The sequence below is a fragment of the Bubalus bubalis genome, chromosome 22 (genome assembly GCF_019923935.1).
Source record: "Bubalus bubalis isolate 160015118507 breed Murrah chromosome 22, NDDB_SH_1, whole genome shotgun sequence".
NCBI lineage: Eukaryota > Metazoa > Chordata > Mammalia > Artiodactyla > Bovidae > Bubalus > Bubalus bubalis.
The window spans coordinates 4,129,454-4,150,585 of record NC_059178.1 but is presented as its reverse complement, the minus strand read 5'-3'; the positions used below and the strand labels follow the sequence as shown (position 1 = coordinate 4,150,585).

At 49.8% G+C, this 21,132-nt stretch overlaps 1 protein-coding gene across 1 annotated transcript in view; it reads left to right on the top strand.

Annotated features, from left to right (window-relative positions):
- Positions 1 to 20,612, top strand: part of LOC102393242 (O-acyltransferase like protein) — a 68,019-nt gene extending 47,407 nt beyond the window's left edge. The window contains exons 9-15 of the mRNA XM_045164036.1: positions 934 to 1,099; positions 3,111 to 3,190; positions 7,950 to 8,063; positions 9,754 to 9,886; positions 14,180 to 14,366; positions 19,818 to 19,960; positions 20,303 to 20,612. Coding sequence (XP_045019971.1) covers positions 934 to 1,099; positions 3,111 to 3,190; positions 7,950 to 8,063; positions 9,754 to 9,886; positions 14,180 to 14,366; positions 19,818 to 19,960; positions 20,303 to 20,458 — 979 coding nt within the window. The 3' untranslated portion in view covers positions 20,459 to 20,612. The remainder of the gene's footprint in view (positions 1 to 933; positions 1,100 to 3,110; positions 3,191 to 7,949; positions 8,064 to 9,753; positions 9,887 to 14,179; positions 14,367 to 19,817; positions 19,961 to 20,302) is intronic.
- Positions 20,613 to 21,132: the final 520 nt, after the last annotated feature.

Here is a 21,132-nt window from a genome sequence, read left to right as displayed (position 1 = left end):
CCATAGGCTCTCTGCCCTTGTACTGCCCTGGATTTTCAAATATATTCTTTAAAAAAAAGAGGGCTCTGCTGGGGGCCACCCAGAAGCCACACCCGCATTGCATGTGCCTTCAGTGTTGTCCATAAGCCATGCCCCCGCCCCAGAGACGGGCAGACAAGTGAGACAGGCTGCAAATATCCAATATACAGGCTTCCGAAAGAAAAGAGTGCAAAATAGCTCAATAGTTTTTCATATTGGCTATCTGTTGAAATGACAATATTTTGAATGTATTGACCAAATGAAGTATATTATTAAAACTAATTGTACTGTTGACTTTTTAAAATGCAGCCGCTGGAATGTGCTAACGGAACAGCTGATGTGGCTGGAATTATTACATTCTATTGAACAGCCCCAGTCTAGACACCAAGTGCCCCCTTCATCAGCTTGCAGCTGCCGCAGATCCTGCTTGGAAGGAGGTGGTGTGTGAGGGAAGGAAGGAGGAAATGAAGTGAGGCAGGAAGGGAGGATAAGAGCGGGTATGGAAAGCTATTTTCATCTAGGGAGGCCTCTGAAAGGAACAGGTAACAGCGACAGACCTCAGTACTGACATATGGTTGGACCATCTTGGGTAAGGGACTCAAACTTCTCTGAGCTCTAATTTGCTCATCAGTAAAACTGACATCATAGTTACTGGACAGGTGTAGAAAGTTCCTAGCAGAGTGGCTTACACATATGACTTGCTCCATGAAGAAGAGTATTTTTGCATCAGTAGCACCTATGCCGCTTTGAACCCACGAATGAATGGAAGGTTTGAGGGGTGAGTGAGGAGGTGGTCCCTCCCCCAGGACAGTCTATTTTTGAGCGTCTTATCCGCCATCACTATGTGACCCCCACCCCAGGGGACCGAATGGAACCCCCATGGAGAATCATTCGCTCCCGGCTCTCTCCCACCAGGTTGCAGCCTCTTCACCTGTACTCCGTGTGCTTGCTGGTTGGATTGTTCTCCCTTGCGCCCTGGGGGCCCGTCTGGGAGGTGCCCAAGCTTCACCTGGAGAACTGCCGGCGTGCCTGGTGGACGAACTTGCTGTTGCTAAATAACTTCCTGTCGGTCCAGGATGCGGTGCGTTCAAGTCTTCCGCGAAGGGGCGGAGGGGCGCGATCCGGCGCGCGTTCCGGGACCAGCCCGAGTCTGATCCCCTTTCTTCTGGCGATGCTGTAGGAAGGTGGGCTGTGGGAGGGAGGCTCGCCTCGGGTGTGAGGTGGAGGTTGCTGCACCGGCCCTGGTGGGGTGGGCGCTGGGAAAGCAGAGACGGAGTGGGGCGGGGGCCCGGGGGCGGGCCAGCGCGCTGCCTGTCCTGGACGCAGCTGCCCCCGCCCCATCACTGTGCAGTCTGGGGCCACGCCACCCCAGCAGGAAGGACTCCTTCTTCACCTCCACCCAGAGAACCGAGATTGGGACGAAAGGAGTCACCACACCCTCCCCGTAATGAATTCTGCCCCATGTCCAGCCAGATCTCACAACGTCTGTGTATATGGGTCATGTTTCCTCGAAGCCCTAGCTTCCTCCTGATAAGCTTGGAGCAAATGGAAGTGAACTAGTTGTAATTAAACCGCGTCAATGATTTTGCACCTGCCTCGAAAGCACTGCGGAGAAGGAAATGGCAACCCACTCCAGCATTCTTGCCTAGAGAATCCCGTGGACAGAGGAGCCTGGTGGGCTGCTGTCCATAGGGTCGCACAGAGTCGGACACAACTGAAGCAGCTTAGCATGCACGCATCTGTTGGAGAAGGAAATGACAACCGACTCCAGTATTCTTGCCTGGAGAATCCCAGGGACGGCAGAGCCTGGTGGGCTGCCGTCTATGGGGTTGCACAGAGTTGGACACGACTGAAGCAACTTAGCAGCAGCAGCAGAAAGCACTGCTGAAAGGAGAATCACGAAAGTGTGACTGCATGACCGCTGACCAACCAGACGGCTGCCTTTGGTTCACAAGGGCCCGGCAGCTCCAACAGGGCTTCCGTCACTGTCTTAACTGCCTTCAGGCGGACCCCTCCATCACCCTCCATGACAGGGGGCCCTGGAGCAGAGGCCCGGCCACCTTCCTGGGGGCAGACTGCTGGGGTCACAAGTGGGATGAGTGAAGCTGTCACTTCTGATTAGCCTGGTCTCCTCAGGAGTGATGGGGTGGGAGGGGAGACCGAGGCACCTCTCATCTCTGAAGCCCTGGGGAGACTTGCCCCCAGAAGTCGTCTCACCCTTAATTAGAGACACAGGGGCCACCTCGCGCCCCACAGGCACAGACAGCCCGGGACAAGGTTGCTCTGGCCAGCTGCTCTCACGTCAGTCACGCGTGGAAACTCCGGAGTTTCCCGCAAATGCGCGCCTGCAGCCAGACCTCCGTTCTCAATGAGCACGGTCTATCAAATCAAAAATAGAATAAAATAAATGAACACATTCTCTCCACCTGGAGTTTGGGGGAGGGCAAGGAAGAGACAACAACAGGGGCCCTCCGACCCCAACCGCGCTGTGAGGGTAATTACTCCTCACACCCATGACACAGTGGTGGAATTCAGTCCCCACCGCTGCCCTGGGAGATTAGCTGTGATTGTTGTCTTAAACAAGAGAGAAAGCGTGTCTGAATTTCCAGGGTGTAAAATGGCAATAATAATACCTACTCCCCTGGGATTGTTAGGAGGGTGAGTTGAGATGCTGCTGCTGCTGCTAAGTTGCTTCAGTCATGTCCAGCTCTGTGCAACCCCATAGACAGCAGCCCAGTGGACTCCTCTGTCCCTGGGATTCTCCAGGCAAGAATACTGGAGTCGGTTGCCATTTCCTTCTCCAATGCATGCATGCATGCTAAGTCGCTTCAGTCGTGTCTGACTCTGTGCGACCCTATGGACAGCAGCCCACCAGGCTCCTCTGTCCACAGTATTCTCTAGGCAAGAATACTGGAGTGGGTTTCCATTTCCTTCTCCAGAGTTGAGATGAGGTATGTGAAATATCTTTAACTCAAGTCCTTTCTCTTCCTGTGGAAATCGCCTTACCAGCCCCTGAGTTCCTCCTTCTGGTCCCGGGAGGTGAGCCACTGGCTAAGTGGAGGAGAGGAGTGACCTTTGCTGTCTCTTTCCAGTGCAACGGCTGGACGTGGTATCTTGCCAATGACTTTCAATTCCATCTCACCACCCCCGTGATCGTCTTCATCCACGGAAAGTGAGTCTAACTGAAACAAGTGTTTCTCCTCACCTTTCTTAAAACTCTTAGAGAGCCCCCAGTTCTGGGCAAAGCAGCTCTTACAATTTAGAATTGAGAAACTCACTTTTCAGAAGCGTGTGGACCCTGACTCCACCACTGTTTACTTCTTCACGTTCTCCTCTAGTCTTTGTGTTTTGTTTTTTTTTTTTTTCACTTCAGTGTTCTCATAAACATTTCCTCGTGAGGGTGTGGCCTGCTGCTTGTCAGGTTTAGGATCTATATGCCGTCTTCTGTGGTGGGCGCTTAGATTGTTTCCAGTGTTTCATGATTACAAATGGCTCCTCAGCACATGCCTTTGAACACGCCCCTTTCTCCTCTTCTGTATTTATTTCCTTGGGGACCTGTTTCCTGGTGGAATTATTAGGTCAAAGGCTAAGAATGATTTTGCAGTGCTTGTTACACATCGTGAAATGACTCTTCAGAAAGAGTGAGATAATTTACAGCGCCCCCAGTGTGCCTGCTTCTCCACCTTGGGTGTTTATCACCTTAATTTTGTTAGTTTTGGAAAAGCTCTAAGGCCTCAATAATTCACAGGAAACCTTAAAAGTTGTGGATTATCCACGCCTATTTTAAAAGATTTTTTATTCTTTTTTGCTCAAATACATGTTCTATTTAAGAAACACTGGAAAACATTATGCTAAAGAAAGGGAAAAAAAAACAATCACCTTAGGCCTGTTTCCTCACTTAAGGAGAGTGATTTCACTGTCAGTATTTTTATGTTTATTCTTCGCTTCTTTTATTGTGCACAGTTTTTTATACATGAAAGAATTCTGCATATATACGTTAGACATTTGTTCTAATAGTTTAATGATGTAATCATTTTCCTATATTATTTTATTTTTCAAGTGAATGTACTTTAAAAAAAATTATTTTTGTTTATTTTTGGCTGTTCTGGGTGTTTGTTGCTTCCTGGGCTTTCTCTAGTTGCAGAGCTCAGGCTTCTCATTTTGGTGACTTCTCTTGTCTCAGAGCAAGGGCTCTAGGCACAAACATCAGTAGCTGCCCACACAGGCCAAGCAGCTGGCTGGCAGACTTAGCTGTCCCGAGGCATGTGGGATCTTCTCGGACCAAGGATCAAACCCATGCCCCTGCATTGGCAGGTGGATTCTTAACCCCTGGATCACCAGGGAAGTCCCTTAAGTAAACAGACTTTCAATGTCTGTATAGTATTTCATATTTGTGAATGAACTATAGTTTACCTATACCTTCCTCTAGTGTTAAATAGATTATTTCCAATTTTGTGCTTTTATCAATAACAGTCTCAGAAACATCTTTGTAGTTATCATTTGTCTCCAACTCTGATATTTCTAGAATGCAGGTTCTTAAGAGTTTCAAAGTCAAAGGGCATGAGTGTCTTTGGAGATCTTGAAGTATAATGACAGAAGGCTTGCCTTAAAGGTTGTAGCAATATTCAGTCCTCTGGTCATCTAATTATACTATTGCCAATATGGACTATTAACAAGATCTATATCTTGCTTTTTAAAAATTATTATTTTAAGATATATAAGAACACATTCATTTTTCACATCTAATTTGTAAGTCTTTGATTACTGGGCATGGAGCTAAATTCCAAATATGTGTTGACTAGCTCTGTTAAGAGTCAGACATGACTGAGCGACTTCACTTTCACTTTTCACTTTCATGCATTGGAGGAGGAAATGGCAACCCACTCCAGTGTTCTTGCCTGGAGAATCCCAGGAATGGCGGGGCCTGGTGGGCTGCTGTCTATGGGACAGCACAGAGTTGGACACGACTGAAGAGACTTAGCAGCAGCAGCAGCAGCATCTCTGTTTTGTGGTTACCTGTTAATGCTCTTTGCAAGGGGACATGTAAATCACAGGCTGACCTGTGATGTTGCCCACTCCAGTGCTATGCAAACAGTCAAGCATCTTAGGCAAGGAAAATGCATCCTCATTTTAATTTAATCTAAGAATGGAAAACTTTTTTAAAAGGCAGATCTATTTTTTTTACATGCATATCTGAAGCACATTAAGTTTTCTAACTGCAAATGTAAGAGATTTTGGCTGACTACTTTAAAAAATATGTCCCACCCTTCCGCTAGGCACAGAGGTGGATTGCTGGTATAGAGTTTGAGTCAGAAGATGTGGGTTCAAAGCTGGGGACTCAGCGTAAGTCGCTGGACTCTCGTCATTTTTCACACCTGTGAGATGGAGACGACGCACTTCACCTCGGGCTGGAACAGACAGTGGGATCGTGCCCGCGGGAACCAGCACCTGCCCTCCGTGAAGGGCTGCTGCAGGCACCTGGAGGGCAGGTGGGCGGCTCGGCCAGCCCTGGGGCCTTGGCCAAGGAGGACGGGCAAGCCTCTACCGGCTCCCTCCGAGGCGCCCTGGCAGCAGGATGCCCTGACTGCTGGCATTTAGGGTGTTTAGTGAAGGAAGCGCTGGTTTCTTCCAAGGCCTCTCTCCTTGGCTTATAGAGGGCCATGCCTCCTCACGTGGTCTTCCCTCTGGGCTCTCTGTGTCCTAATCTCTTCTTCATATAAAGACATGAGTCCCACTGGATTAAGATGCACCCCAATGACTGACCTCATTTCACCTTAATTATCTCTAATGACTCCATCTCCAAACGGAGCCACACTCTGAGGTCGTGGAGGTTAGAATTGGCAGGGCTGGGGGACACGATCCAGCCCACAGCAGTCTGTCCTAGGAAGCGTTTAGTAGAAGCGTTTAGTAGTCTTTGCAGCTGTGATGGCCAGCGGAGATGTGTCTGACTCCTGAGTAGAGGCAGCACGGCTTGGGCTCCAGTTCCCCAGGGAGTGAGACAATATTTACTCGAGTGCATGTGGCTTTTTATTGGATGGCCTGACCGGATGGTTTGCCAGCCACCCACCCACCGAGGACGATGAGTTCTCAGCACCTCTGCCCTCTAGGCCTGCTGGGAACCTGCTTGAGTGTCCCTGTGACCGAGACAGCCTGGCCCAGGGTCAGCATCTTTCTGAGGGGCCGTCATGGGAGGAGGGTCTCAGTTCCTCACCTGGAAACCGGCGGCGCCCAAGCCTGTGACTGTGCTACTTCGTTTAGCCTCTAAATGGAAGGAGATATAAAAGGTAAGGCTTTTTCCCCTCGGAGAACACACTCGTGTAGAATTCTAGTAATTCAAGGAGGATGGAACTGGAGGGTCTGCAAAAGGCATGATGAATTGGGACTTCCTGGTGGCCAGGCAGTGTGGGTTCGATCCCCGGTCAGGGAACTGAGATCCTGCATGCTTCCTGGGGGTGGTGGTGGTGGTTTAGTCACAAAGTCGTGTCCTTTGGTGACCCCATAGACTGTAGCCCCACCAGGCTCCTCTGTCCATGGGATTTCCCAGGCAAGAGTAGTGGTGTGGGTTGCCATTTCCTTCTCCAGGGGATCTTCCCTCTCAGAGATCAAACTCACATCTCCTGCATTGACAGACGGGTTCTTTACCACCGAGCCATGGTTCAGCAAAAAAAAATAAGACATGGTAAATATATAGCATGGTTACCATTCCTGCACTGCCCACAGCCATGCATGGCAGGCATTACTAGTCAATTACTGCACCACCGAGCTAAGATGCCTCTTCCACTCCTGAGCACAAACTGAACTAGAACTGGCACTCTAAATGATGATTTACTCCCTAAATCACTATGGTGTGAAGCCAATGGCATCTCCTCTCTTCCTCACGAAGAACCATGGCAACTTCAGCACTGGACTAGGACCGCCAAAGGCAGGGCTGTGCCCAGTTGGTCTGGCATCCGTGTTGAGCATTTCTTCCACTGCAGACCCTCCTGGTCCTAACCCTCCTGATTTCCAGTAGATGCAATCAGATACTGTCTCACTCTGAGCCTCTGTCCCTACACCTCATTTCCTGCCTCAGAACCGAACCCTCTCGGCCTACATACAGAGTCCCAAATTTTGGAGGAATTAATTTTTGTGGGGCCACCTTTGACCCAAGGGGGCTAGAAGATGGTAGGAAAATGCTTCTGTCTTTCACCCCCTTAGGACAGTTTTGAGGTGCATTTCAGAAGGCTCCACAGAACGTTCTGGAAGAACTGAGCATTGACCACCATGATAGTGCCTTGCATTGGCCTTCCTTATTCCCCTGTTCCACCCCTGCCCTCATTCTTGCCTCCACACGAACCACCTGAACCCTGACACTGGTCAGATTTGCATTTGGGATGGGGGAAGGATCCCCGGGTCCCCCTGTTACTCTGTCCCCCTCTGCTGTGTCTCACCTGTGCATGCCAATCATCTCGCTCCTGAATCAATCACCACTTCTTAATTTTTATTATTATTATTGCTTTTTAGTTTTCTTTTTGTCACACCTAGCGGCATGTGGGATCTTAGTTCCCCGACCAGGGATGGAACCTGTGCCCGCTGCAGTGGAAGCACGGAGTCTTAACCAGTGGACCCCCAGGGAAGTCCCTCCTCTTCAGTCCCTTTAGTGCTTCATGGGTGGCAAGGGACTTTCCCAAGCACAGTCTCATCACAGTAAATTTCAGCAGGAAGATGAAGCTATTCTAAGGCAAGGATTTCACTGCCCAGGGTTGGGCTGCTAATAAGTGCTCAAGACTGAAGTCTAACTCAAGCTTTTTAACTCCAGCTCTGGACACACTTGGCCCCATGCCAGCCTCTCTCAAAGGCAGGCTGGCAGGAAGCACCTCTGGTTGCCAAGTCTGCCAGCCTTCGGTAGCCCCAGAGTGAGAAGGAACATGAACGTGCTCTCTTCTTTGCAGAAGTCAGCGTGCCCTCATCATGCTCGGGGCCACGCTGCTCCTGGCATCTTGCACCGCCTCTGCTCTGCTCACACTGGCTTACAACCTTCCCGTGGTAGCTCCGTCAGAAGCCAGGTAACCGCCGCACTTCCCAGCCCACTGGCTCTGTCCCTCGCCTCCCCTCAGGATGGCCAGGACCTCCCAGGCAGGGCTGCTGAACAGATGCCAGGTTCTTAGCCCTGTGCACGTCGGCTCCTGCGGAAATATGGGCGGGAACTGTTCAGCCTGGATAGGAAAGTTCATTGCGTGTTTGTTTCCAAACCTCTGACTCTTTCAGCTGGTGCTGGGGATCTGCTCTGAACACAGGGAGCTCACTCTTGCCCACTGAAATGCTTCTGGGAGGAAAGGGGTGCCCCCACGTGGCTGTATGGCGTTTCTCCTCCAGTGGCAAACTGCTGCTTGGAAGCTCTATTGTGGGATGGAGAGACAGAAATTTAACGAAGTTGGGGTTGCCCCTTCAAGGTCACATGCCTAGTGAGTGGCATAGGTGTGAGCTGAACCTAGGACCTTACCCACTGCGCGAGTTTGCCTTTCCAACGGGGTATGTGTAGCAGTTCTTTCTCGGTACCAGCTGAGTCTTCTGCAGGAAAAACCGGTGCGATTTCCTGCTCATCTGTTCTCCGTGCAGCAGTCAGGCGGATGCAGATGGAAACTGGATGCTGGCAGTCATCCGCTCAATCCTTCCATTGTTCTCAGGGCAGAATCCCTGCCTGGCGTCATCTGTCTCTCCCCCACCCGCTGACTCTGGACAGGTCTCAGCAGCCTCCTTCCCTCCACACACCCAACAGGCTCCCTCCTCAGGGCCCGCGACCTTGCTGTTCCCTCACACGAAAACGCTGTTCTTCTAGAATCCAGATCTGGGCAATGCGAGCTCCTTCACTCCCTACAGGTGTCTGTACGTATGTCACCTTCTCAGAGCAGCCTTCACTGACCTCCCAGGGTGAACTAGCCCAGAACCGTGCATGGCACAGAAGTGCTCAAGGGACTGACTTCCCTGGAAGTCCAGTGGTTGGGACTCCATGCTTCCATTGCAGGGGACAAGGGTTCGATCCCTGGTCGGGGAACTCAGATCCCACATGCCACACAGCATGGCCAAAAAGAAAAAAAAAAAAGTGCCCAAAATACATTGCGAGTGGAACAGATGAGTGGATGAGTGACTGAGCACACCCCAGGCATTTAGACCAGAGAGGCGCCATGCCCTTCCGATCACGGCATCAGCTTCTGTGTGCACAGCTGGGTGGCCGAGGAGGAGGCTGGCTCCTGCTTTGCCTGTGGTTCTCAACCCCAGACACAAATGAGAGTCACCTGTGGGTTGGGGGCGGTGGGGTGGGGGCGGGCATTGGCATCTCACCGATGCTTCCAGCAAGCACCTCCCTGGGCCAACTGAATGCGAATCTCCAGGGCTAGGGTCCAAGCCACCCAATTTTGTGAGAGCTTCCGCGAAGAGGTTCATTTCTGGGAACCACGTTTTTAGAGCTATCCTGACACGCCAGCCACTGGAAACAGCTATTTTAAAAGAAAGCTGTCATCACATTTCCTTGGGTCCCAGGTTGGAGGGGCCCAAGGGAGTTTGGAATTTCAGAAACCAGCCGTGGCCCAAGGCAGGATCGTGAGGGTACTGTCTGCGGACCATCACTGAAGAAGTGAACTCCTGTGCTCCCGGTGTCTTTGGCTTTGCTGATTGCCCCAGTGAACGTCTGAGAGATTCCTTTATCCATGTCCAGATCAAATGTAGCCTTTGGCCTCATGTCCTTGTGTTTTTCAGTGAAGAGGCAGCCAGACTGTACTTCCTGGAGTACTACACGAAGCCCTACTGTCGATACGGGCCATTCCTCGTGGGCCTCTTACTGAGCATTTTCCTGCACCCAAACCACCAGGCAAACGTTCTCAGAACCAAGGTACGTGGCTTCCCCATGCCGCACTGTAGGAACGGCTCTTGATGCCAGAGAATAAGAAGAACCTTGTCTTCTTCCCTGATTCTCCGCTTTCCTCACTGAGCTCCCCTTAGAAAGCTCCAGATTCAGCACCCAGCCGGGTCCCACCCCTTGGAGCCTTGGTACAGGCCCAGAGAAACCTCTGACGTGGGAAAACACACCCGGTGAGGTGGCAATGGCAAGCCCCTCTTCTGGAAGGTCATGGTGACGTAGGCTTGGATTTTCTTTAATAGCAAAAGCTCTTTGGCTTCTAGAAATAAGATTCTTGGTCAGATTTGATGGTTCCGTCTGGGAATCAGGTCGTGCGGTATTTAGAAAGCTGTCGCTTTACCTTCCAGATGGGTTTACTTCCCTGTGGGTAATCATTCTGGTTCACCATCCAAGGTCAGAGGTCAAGCCAGAAACCTGGGTTCCTCTTGGATGCCTCCTGCCTGTCGCCCGCCCTCCCCGTCCGGTCACCCACCCCCGGGGCTGTTTCTCCTACTGTCCTCTCGTGGCCTTTGCCCCTCACCTTGTTCAAGCCCGTCTCATCTCTTGGCTGGACTTCACTAGTTTTCTTGCCTCAGTCTGATCTCAAATCCACCCTCAGGGCAATCTATCTAAAGTACTACCTTAGCCTCAGTTCAGTTCAGCCACTCAGTCGTGTCTGACCTTTGTGACCCCATGGACCGCAGCACGCCAGGCCTCCCTGTCCATCACCAACTCCCAGAGTTTACCCAAACTCATGTCCATCGAGTCAGTGATGCCATCCAACCATCTCATCCTCTGTCGTCCCCTTCTCCTCCTGCCTTCAACCTTTCCCAGCATCAGGGTCTTTTCACATGCGTCAGTTCTTCATATCAGGTGGCCAAAGTATTGGAGTTTCAGCTTCAACATCAGTCCTTCCAATGAATATTCAGAACTGATTTCCTTTAGGATGAACTGGTTGGATCTCCTTACAGTCCAAGGGACTCTCAAGAGTCTTCTCCAACACCACAGTTCAAAAGCATCAATTCTTCGGCATTCAACTTTCTTTATAATCCAACTCTCACATTCATACATGACTACTGGAAAAACCATAGCTCTGACTAGATGGACCTTTGTTGGCAAAGTGATGTCTCTGCTTTTTAATATGCTATCTAGGTTGGTCATAACTTTTCTTCCAAGGAGTAAGTAAGTAATTTCATGGCTGCAATCACCATCTGCAGTGATTTTGGAGCCCCCAAAAAGAAAGTCTGACACTGTTTCCACTGTTTCCCTATCTATTTGCCATGAAGTGATGGGACTGGATGCCATGATCTTAGTTTTCTGAATGTTGAGCTTTAAGCCAACTTCTTCACTCTCCTCTTTCACTTTCATCAAGAGGCTTTTTAGTTCTTCTTCACTTTCTGCATAAGGGTGGTGTCATCTGCAGATCTGAAGTTCTTCATATTTCTCCCAGCAATCTTGATTCCAGCTTGTGCTTCATCCAGCTCAGCATTTCTCATGATGTACTCTGCATAGAAGTTAAATAAGCAGGGTGACAATATACAGCCTTGGCGTACTCCTTTTCCTATTTGGAACCAGTCTGTTGTTCCATGTCCTGTTCTAACTGTTGCTTCCTGACCTGCATATAGGTTTCTCAAGAGGCAGGTCAGGTGGTCTGGTATTCCCATCTCTTTCAGAATTTTCCACAGTTTGTGGTGATCCACACAGTCAAAGGCTTTGGCATAGTCAATAAAGCAGAAGTAGATGTTTTTCTGGAACTCTCTTGCTTTTTTGATGATCCAACGGATGTTCGCAATTTGATCTCTGGTTCCTCTGCCTTTTCTAAACCTAGCTTGAACATCTGGAAGTTCATGGTTCATGTATTGATGAAGCCTGGCTTGGAGAATTTTGAGCATTACTTTACTAGCGTGTGAGATGAGTGCAATTGTGTGGTAGTTTGAGCATTCTTTGGCATTGCCTCATGAAAAACCTATTGGTATGACTTTTGTTGATCCACAAGACCTTGAGGGCAGAACATGTTCCTACACACCTCTGAATTTCTAGCATCTGGTTCTGCAATCACTCAATAAATGAATGGAGGATTATTTGCTTCTCAGTGAAAGAAGGGTCAAGAATTCCCTTGCACTATTTGGGGGCTGTGCTGACCCCAGATCCCCTCTGCTAGGCCCTCCTTTGGTTTGTCGAGGTCTTGTGGATGCCTCATCTAAGAGATGAGGCCCTGGGCCTTGGAAAGCCGTGTGTTGCTCATAGCAGGAACAGGAGCTAGGGCGTCATGGGAAGCAATGGATCCACAGGGGCTACGTGACTTTTCCTATAGGCTGGAGTTATGATGCTCCCTTGAAAATGCACGATCAGGTTGTACATTCTAACAGAAGGCCATTCAGAGGTGCTTTGGGACTTCTCTGTGGTCCGGTGGTTAAGAATCCACCTTGCAATGCAGGGGACATGGGTTCGATCCCTGGTGCGGGAAGATTCCACATGTCTCAGCGAAACTAAGCCTGGGCACCAAGACTACCGAAGCCGGTGTGCCTTGAGCATGGCTCCACAGGAGAAGTCCCCGCAAGGAGAAGCCCACACACAGGAGCAGCTGCTGCTCAACGCAACCAGAGAAAGCCCTCGTGCAAGAATGAAGATCCGACACACATGCGTGTGTGTGCACACACACACACACACACACGAGGTGCTTTAGTGTAGTCCAGGTTCATAACGCCCAAGGAGGAAATGGGTGTGGACAGAAGGGAAACCCTACGATGAGACGGGGCATTTGGGAGATGCTGCAAGGACCAGGTCAGGACCAGGGAGTATAGCGTTGGAACACAAGTCAGGCTCAGCTGGAGGAATGGCTTAGAAGAATGAGTAGGCCAAGGGCAAACTGTAAGCCAGAAAAGAACACAGAGTCCCCGCCCGAGGCTGCTGAGGCGTGTTCCATGTAGTAGGGGTGAGATCAGGCAGCATGCATTCTAAGAGCGGAAGGGACCCTAGGCTCAAAGAAAAGGCTCGCGGAGAGCTCTCGAGGAAGTTACTTCGTTCCCTGTCGCCAGAACCAAGGGCAGGAGCCTGAGACCCGAGGGAGAGCTTCTCTTTAGAGACAAGACAGTAAAGTAATAAGAAGCTGGCTCAGGTCGATGTAGATGTCCCCATAGCACCTAGAGAACTGGAACAGAGAAGCAAGAGAGACCCTTGGAAGACAGGTCTGGGTCTAAAAAGATCAGTTCAGTTCAGTTCAGTCTCTCAGTCAGGTCCAACTCTCTGCGACCCCATGGACGGCAGCACACGAGGCCTCCCTGTCCATCACCAACTCCCAGAGCTCACTCAAACTCATATCCATCCACTCGGTGATGCCATCCAACTATCTCATCCTCTGACATCTCCTTCTCCTCCCGCCTTCAACCTTTCCCAGCATCAGGGTCTTTTCCAGTGAGTCAGTTCTTCGCATCAGGTGGCCAAAGTATTGGAGTTTCAGCTTCAGCATCAGTCCTTCCAATGAATAGTCAGGACTGATTTCCTTTAGGATGGACTGGTTGGATCTCCTTTCTGTCCAAGGGACTCTCAAGAGTCTTAAACCCCTGAAAAGGTCAGGTAAGGAGAAATCTAAGGTCTTGAACTGAGCCCAGTAATACTGATAGAATTTAACTCACAGGGCTATTCTGTGAACTGGAAACGTCTCCATTCTCCCATTCCTTCCGCCATGCTGTGTCCGCAGGGACGGGTGTGGCCCAGGTATGGGCTGTGTGTGGGGGGCTCTCACATTTATGGGGGCAGAACCAATCGAGGAGCCCTATTTAGTTGAGGAACAGAGTGGGAGGTTCAGAGTGGTGGGGGGCGCGACTAGAGCATTACCTTTTCTTTTTAACTGTAAAAATGATTCAAAATTCACTATAAGTTGCAAAAGTAGTAGAGACCTTGTGAATCCTCGACCCTTGTTTCTCTGCCAGTACGATCCCAACTGAGACACTGACGCTGATACAATCCATCAGCCGCACATCCACCAGTTTATCATGTCTGTGGGTTTATGTAACCACAACCACCACCGTCAAGGTGCAGAGCTCCCTGCCACCACAAAGGTCACCCTCGTGTATGTGGTCACACACCCCACTGGCCCCCACCCCGCCCCCACCCTAACCCTTCGTAGCCACTGAGCTGAACTTTCTGTTCCAGTCCAGTCTGGGCCCTGATCGAGGTTTACCAATAGAGCCTGAAAGTGACTGATGACACAGAATATCAGGGTAGCAGGCATGACACGCAGCGGGGCCAGGGTGGGCTGTGAGCCGTGCCTCTCCTCTCCCCCAGGGGCAGGCTCTGCTGGGCTGGGGGTGCGCCCTGTCGACCCTCCTGCTAGTGGTCGCCCTGGCCTACACGGTGGATGACGTCTCCGCCACCTCGTCCGGCGCTGCGGCCGTCTACCAAGGCCTCCACCGGACCCTGTGGGCAGCGGCCGTGGGCTGGGTCCTGTTCGCGTGCCAGGAAGGCTACGGAGGTAGGATGCGGCGTGGTGCTTGCGCGGGGCTCACACGCTGGTCTGTTAAGGGCGACGGTGTGAGAACATGTGTACACAGACGAGTGCTGACCGATGAGTGACTGACAGGGACTCAAAAACGCCCTTTGTCTACATATTTGGGGAAACCCACCCATATATTCTGGAGAGGGAGGTGGCAACTCGTTCCAGTATCCTTGTCTGGAAAACCTCATGGACGATTTTCCATCCCTCAAATCCCAGGAGGAGGCTGGTGGGCTGTAGTCCGTGGGGTTGCAAAGAGTCAGACATGACTGAGCGACTAACACTTACTTACTTACCCGTATATTCTGTTTAAGATGTTTATACCGGTTTATATATTACATGCAGGTTCTAAAAGAAAAATCGACAGCCTCTCCAATGAAGCTAGTTTAGAAACTAAAACAGGGACTTCCTGGTGGTCCTGTGGCTAAGATTCCACACTCACAGTGCGGGGATTCGACCCCTGGTGGGGTAACTAGATCCCATGTGCTGAAACTATGAGCTCATATGCCACAACCGAAAGATCCTGAGTGCTCCAAGTAAGACTTAGTGCAGAAAATCAAATAAATACATTTTTTTTAAAAAGAAAATGCTTTGTTTAAAAAAAAAAAAAAGAAAGAAATTGAAAGTGAGCAGGTAAGGTAATGTCATGAGGAAGAAAATCCCAGTGCTGGGACGAGAGTACTGGCCACCCCTACCCTCGTCTCCTCCTCTGATCATGTGAACTAAAGAGTTACCAACACCCCCTCAGCCCTTTGATAACGGGGACACTCTTTCTGTTGAGCCAGCCTTTCAGAGTGGAACAGAAAGAGAGCTTAAATGGAAAGAAAGGATCTTCTCTAGATTAGAAATGTCTGTTCAGGTCACCTGACTTTTTCCTCCTTTCCTCTCTGTTGGGCACAAGGTACTTGCCAGTGAGCTACTGTTAGCCGCTCAGCCGTGTCCGACTCTTCGACCCCATGGACTGCGGCCCGCCAGGCTCCTCTGTCCCTGGAATTCTCTAGGCCAGAAGACTGGAGTGGGTTTCTGCTCCCTTCTCCAGGGGATCTTCCCGACCCTGGGATCAAACCTGGGTCTCTGGCATTGCAGGCAGATTCTTCACTGTCTGAGCCACCAGGGAAGCCCACAAGGTGCTTGAGGTGTCAGCAAATGACCAAGAAAGGCTGGCAGGGATCTCCCAGCTGAGGCTCTGAGCTCCCCAGCTGCCTGGACACCCTGAGATGATGGAATTAGAGCCATGTGGAGACACCACACATTTGGGCCCCCTGGGAAGTAATCAGGATGAGTTTAAAATTTGGCCCATGAACCCAAACCCGTTAGCCTCCAATGTGGTTGGAACAACCTGATGAAGTGAACATGAGTCCTGCTCACTGAAGGCAAGCTTGTGTCAGGTTTTGCAGAGAAGTTCACCCGTGGCCCTGGGCGGCACTGGCCACATGGCTACAGGTAGGGCTATAAACAGCCCTGTTTCTCAGTGAGGAAAATGGAGCCTGGAGATGAAGCCGGCTGTGAAGGTCACACAGCTGGAAAGCGAGTCTGGGCCCCAGCACAGAGCCTGAAGCCCCCTCTTCATTTCTGCATGCCAGGCCCTCTCCCCACTCAAGGTGTTTGTTCAAATTGTTCCTGCACTTTCATGCATGCAGAATGCCGAGACATCTGTCCTTTAATATTTCAGTGTTAAAAGCTTTCCCTTCTATGGAGAACGATGTTACAGGGGAATCAGGCTGTGTTCTGACTGATGTATTTGCATTTACGGGTTTGGATCGCATGACCTCTATTGATGACAATGACCTGTCGACAATGAATTGTTGGCAGAGTTTCAGAACATAAACAGCTACTCCCCCTGGCCTGGCCCAGGCCAGCTCTGATGTGCTGGAAAACATCCAGGATTCCTGTCTAATGTGACAGCCCTGTGGGTCAAGAATAATTGGCTAGATTTCTCAGGTGGCTTGCTGGTAAAGAAGAATCCACCTGCCAATGCAGAGGACGTAAGAGACGCAGGTTCAGTCCCTGGGTCAGGAAAATCCCTGGGAGAAGGAAATTCACTCCAGTGTTCTTGCCCGGGTCACCCCATGGACGGAGGAGCCTGGCGGGCTACAGTGCAAGGGGTCGCTAAGAGTTGGGAACGACTTAGCGACTAAATAACAAGTGTTTTGTTGTATATATATAAGCTACATCTTCTTATCCATTCATCTATTTTTGTTTGTTTGCTTCTGAGATCTTAGTTCCCTGCCCAGGGATCAAACCTACACCTTTGGCACAGAGTCCTAACCACTGGGACCGCCAGGGAATTCCCTCCATTTATCTGTTGATAGGCACTGACGTTACTTTCATATCTTGGCATGGATTTTTTTTTTTACTGGCTTAATTCTACAACTATTTTGTTTCACAGGAATAACTTGGTTCATCATTTGGGATTCACGTGGGGGCAAATGCACCTTTTGACTATGATTTCTATTTATTCACTTGATTGCATAAAATACTTAATTGAAAGCTCGCTTTATGCCATGCACTGCTCTAGATGCTGAGGATATCACAATAAATAAGAAAAAGCCCTCTCTGTAGGAGATTGCTGTGGGGTAGGGGAAGCAAGAGACCAGGAGACTCGAGCAGCCTGAATAATGGTCTCCATCATTAGGTCCGAATTCCTTGGCAACTTGCAGCTGTGGTCAAGGATCTTGAGAAGGGGAGATGATTTTCGATTATTTGGGTGGGTCCTGAAAGCAATCACACGTTTCCCTATAGAGGGAGCAGAGGGAGGTTTCACACACACACAGAGGAGCTGGTGACATGAAGATCTGGCAGAGAGAGACTTGAAAATGCTGGTGTTGATCGGAGTGCTGTGACCAGAAGCCACGGAATGTCCAGGCACCAAAGCTGGAAGAGACGAGGCATGGATTCTCCTGCAGAGCCTCCAAGGGAATGTGATCCTATCAACGCCCTGATCTTGGCCAGTGATGTTGATTTTGGGTCTCTGGTCCCCAGAATGATGGGAGAACAAATTTCTGTTGTTTTAAGCCACCATGTTTATGTAGGTTGTTACAGCAGCCATAGGAAATGAACCCAGAGCCACATGAAGTAAATATACTCGTAATTTATTTCAGATGCAGATAAATATGGTGAGTAAACACAAGCCAGGGGAGTTCCCTGGCCGCCCAGTGGTTAGAACTCCATTCTTTCATTGCCAAGGATACGGGTTTAATCCCTGGTCAGGGAACTAAGATCCTGCAAGCCTTGCATCAAGACCAAAAATTAAAAAAACAAAATCAGGGGTGGGAGGGTAACTGGATTAGGGGGTGCGTTTGCAAATACGTGGCACCAAAGCACTCCAGGCAGATGGAATCCTAAGGCAGAGTTCTCCAGTCTGGAACATGCTGAGTGGGTGAGGAGAACAGTAAGAAGACCAGTGAGTCAGGGGTCAAGGATCCAGGCAGGAGAGAGACAGGAGTGAAGACAGAGATGCAGGCAGGGCTTGGGTCATGCCGGACCATCAGGGCCTCGGGAAGAACTTGGATTTTATTCTAAATGCCACGTGACATGATCTGGTTTGTGATTTTAACAGATTAGTCTAGATGTTTTCTTTTCTCTGTTGTGTGTGTGTGTGTGTGTGTGGCTTGAAACAACAGAAATTGATTTTCTGGTTTTGGAGATGGCTCAGTAAGTAAAAAAATCTGCCTGTGATACATGAGACACAGGAGACTCGGGTTCTATCCTGGGTCGGGAAGATCCCCTGGAGGAGGGCAAAGCAACCCACTCCAGTATTCTTGTCTGGAGAATCCCATGGACAGAGGAGCCTGGCGGGCTACAGTCCATAGGGTCACAGAGTCAGACACGACTGAGCGACTGAGCTTGAGCACTCAGTTCTGGAGGCTAGAAATTCAAGAGCAAGGCGTGGGCAAGGTCCTTCCGGGAGCTCTGAGGGGAACCCGTCCCATCTTCTCCTGGGTCCTCGACAGCCTTGGCACGTCGCTGTCCCCATCTTCACATGGTCATCTCCCCACGTCTCTCCTCTGTGTCTGTCTCCTTTTCTGTCTGTTTCAAGCACATTTTGGATGCAGGGCCCACCCTGATCTAAGATGACCTCACCTCTCATTCCTTACCTTAATTACATCATTTCCTTCTCCAGGGCATCTTCCCAACCCAGGGATCAAACCCAGGTCTCCTGCATTGCAGGCAGATTCTTTACCGTCTGAACCCCCAAGGAAGCCCAATGACATCTGCAAAGACCCTTATTCCCAATTCTGAGGTTCCAGGTGGACACAGCTTTGGGGAGAACATCACCATTTACCCCACAGCAGAGAGCCATTGGTCTTATTCAGCGAGGGAATTTCTGTTTTGATTTTAATTCCTTTAAATTCAGTAGCCACAAGGGGTCATAGCTATCATATGGGACGGTCCAGTTGTAGAAGATACACCAGGTTGCAGAAGGTGAAGGCTCTGGGGCCACACGGTGTTACCGCCCTTGTCCTAAGGTCCAGCAGCGTGTGTGTGTGCCTTGAATCAGAACCCAGGCCAGCCAAGGGACTTTGCACCTTGTTCTATACGTGGAATGTTTCGTGCTCAGAGGTTGAAACCACACTAAGGAAATAAACTGGCTGTACACTCAATATTGAGCATCTCTTATTATATGTCTACAATGGGGAGTTGAAGTTTGTTTTGTTTTTGGCTTTGGCTTATCTGTTTTAGTACATTTTCCAGGTGGCCATAGTGGTAAAGAAACTCCCTGCCCATGCAGGAGATGCAAGAGTTCAATCTCTGGGTCGGGAAGATCCCCTGGAGAAGGAAGTGGCAACCCACTCCAGTGTTCTTGCCTGGAGAATTCCATGGACAGAGGAGCCTGGTGGGCTACAGTCCATGGGGTCGCAAAGAGTCAGACACAAATGAGGCAGCTTATTGTTACTGCTAAGTCACTTCAGTCGTGTCTGACTCTGTGCGACCCCATAGACGGCAGCCCACTAGGCTCCTCTGTCCCTGGGATTCTCCAGGCAAGAACACTGGAGTGGGTTGCCATTTCCTTCTCCAATGCATGAAAGCGAAAAGTAAAAGTGAAGTTGCTCAGTCGTGCCCAACTCTTAGTGACCCCATGGACTGTAGCCTACCAGGTTCCTCCGTCCATGGGATTTTCCAGGCAAGAGTACTGGAGTGGGGTGCCATTAGCACACACTTAAGAATATGGACTTCCTTGGTGGTCTGAGGGTTAAGACTCAGGCCTTCCAATGCAGGCGGTGAGAGTTTGATACATCGTCAAGGAACTAAGATCCTATAGGCTGCATGGCACAGCCAAAAAAACCCAGAAAATATATAATGAATAAAGACCTTCTTAGAAGAAGGTTCACAGACTCAGGGGCGGGACCCAGAGGGAGCTGCAGTGACCCCTGCATTCCCAGGCGCAGGAGGGGCTCACCGCTCTGGGATCGGTGCCTGTCCCCCCAGGTCTGGTGAACCGGCTGCTCTCCTACGGCGTCTGGACTCGCCTGGCCAGCATCAGCTACGCTTGCTACCTGGTACATCCCACCCTCATCATCCTCTACAACGGGCTTCAGGAGACGCCGATTCACTACACAGACATCAACATGGTGAGCTGCCCCGCCCCCAGCTGGACGTCAGCGTGGCGAGGCTGCCCCACCCCCAGCTGGACGCCGCGTCACCCTTTGTGCTCTCCTGGAACAGTGCAGACTATTGGCTTCACTAGAAGCTTCTGCTCTGTTTATTTCTCAAAAGCCTATTGTCCTTTGTTTTATTGGAGGTGGGACTTCAGTACAGGGTAGTATCGTTCTTTCCTTCTCTTTATTTTTAATGTTTGCGGCTGTTTGTCTTATAGATCTATTTCATACAGCCAGGATGGGGCCCTTTAGGGTCCAAACACAACCGGAATCTCGTAGTAAGACCGTGTCCACTCCGTCCCTCTCTCTCTCTAGTTCTATCTCTTCTCGGGACACTGCTTGCTGACCTTCATCGCTGGGCTGGTCCTGACGCTGTGCATTGAGAAGCCGTGTCAGGACATGAAGTGGTGCCTGCTGAGAGCAGTGCCCGCAGGGCCAAGAGCTTCCAGAGCAACCCTGGAGACTGGATGACCCTTTGTGGGAGGCAACAAGCAAAGCCAAGGGTGACTCCGTTTACGTCACAAACGCTTATATTTCTTAAACAGGGTGTGAATCAGATTTTGTGAATATCTAAGGTAGACAAATTCTCTGTGTTTATTATATAAAAGTGTTCTGTGATAATCTGTTTAGTATTTATAGCATGATAACTGGCCCCAATGCAACTTTTTAGCAAAAAAAAAAAAAAAAATCTAGATTTTTTTTAGGGTTTCTTGGGTCTACATGTATTTTCTTTATCACTGATCGTTAAAAAGCATCAAATGTAGTGAATTGAATATACCTTTAGGTTAAAATGCTTGCTTTTCTTGGTAAAATCACAGTTCGTCCTCTGCACATCATAATTGTTTTTGTGTTACTATGATGCCTTCATAGACTCGTAAGTTTATTCTGGATGGTATGATCCACTGTGTACACAATTCATGGGTTTGTCGTTATAGGCATTTCAAGCATGATTCATTTTATAAGAGGGCATATGCTATGAGTTGAATTGTGGCCCCTGGAAAAGATAAAGGAAGTCCCAATACCCCCGTGCCTTAGCAAGTGACCTTATTTACAGATCTGGTAATCGAGTTAAAGTGAGATCATGAGGGGGACTTCCCCGGTGGTCCAGTGGGTAAGACCCCACCTTCCAATTTAGGGGGTGCGGG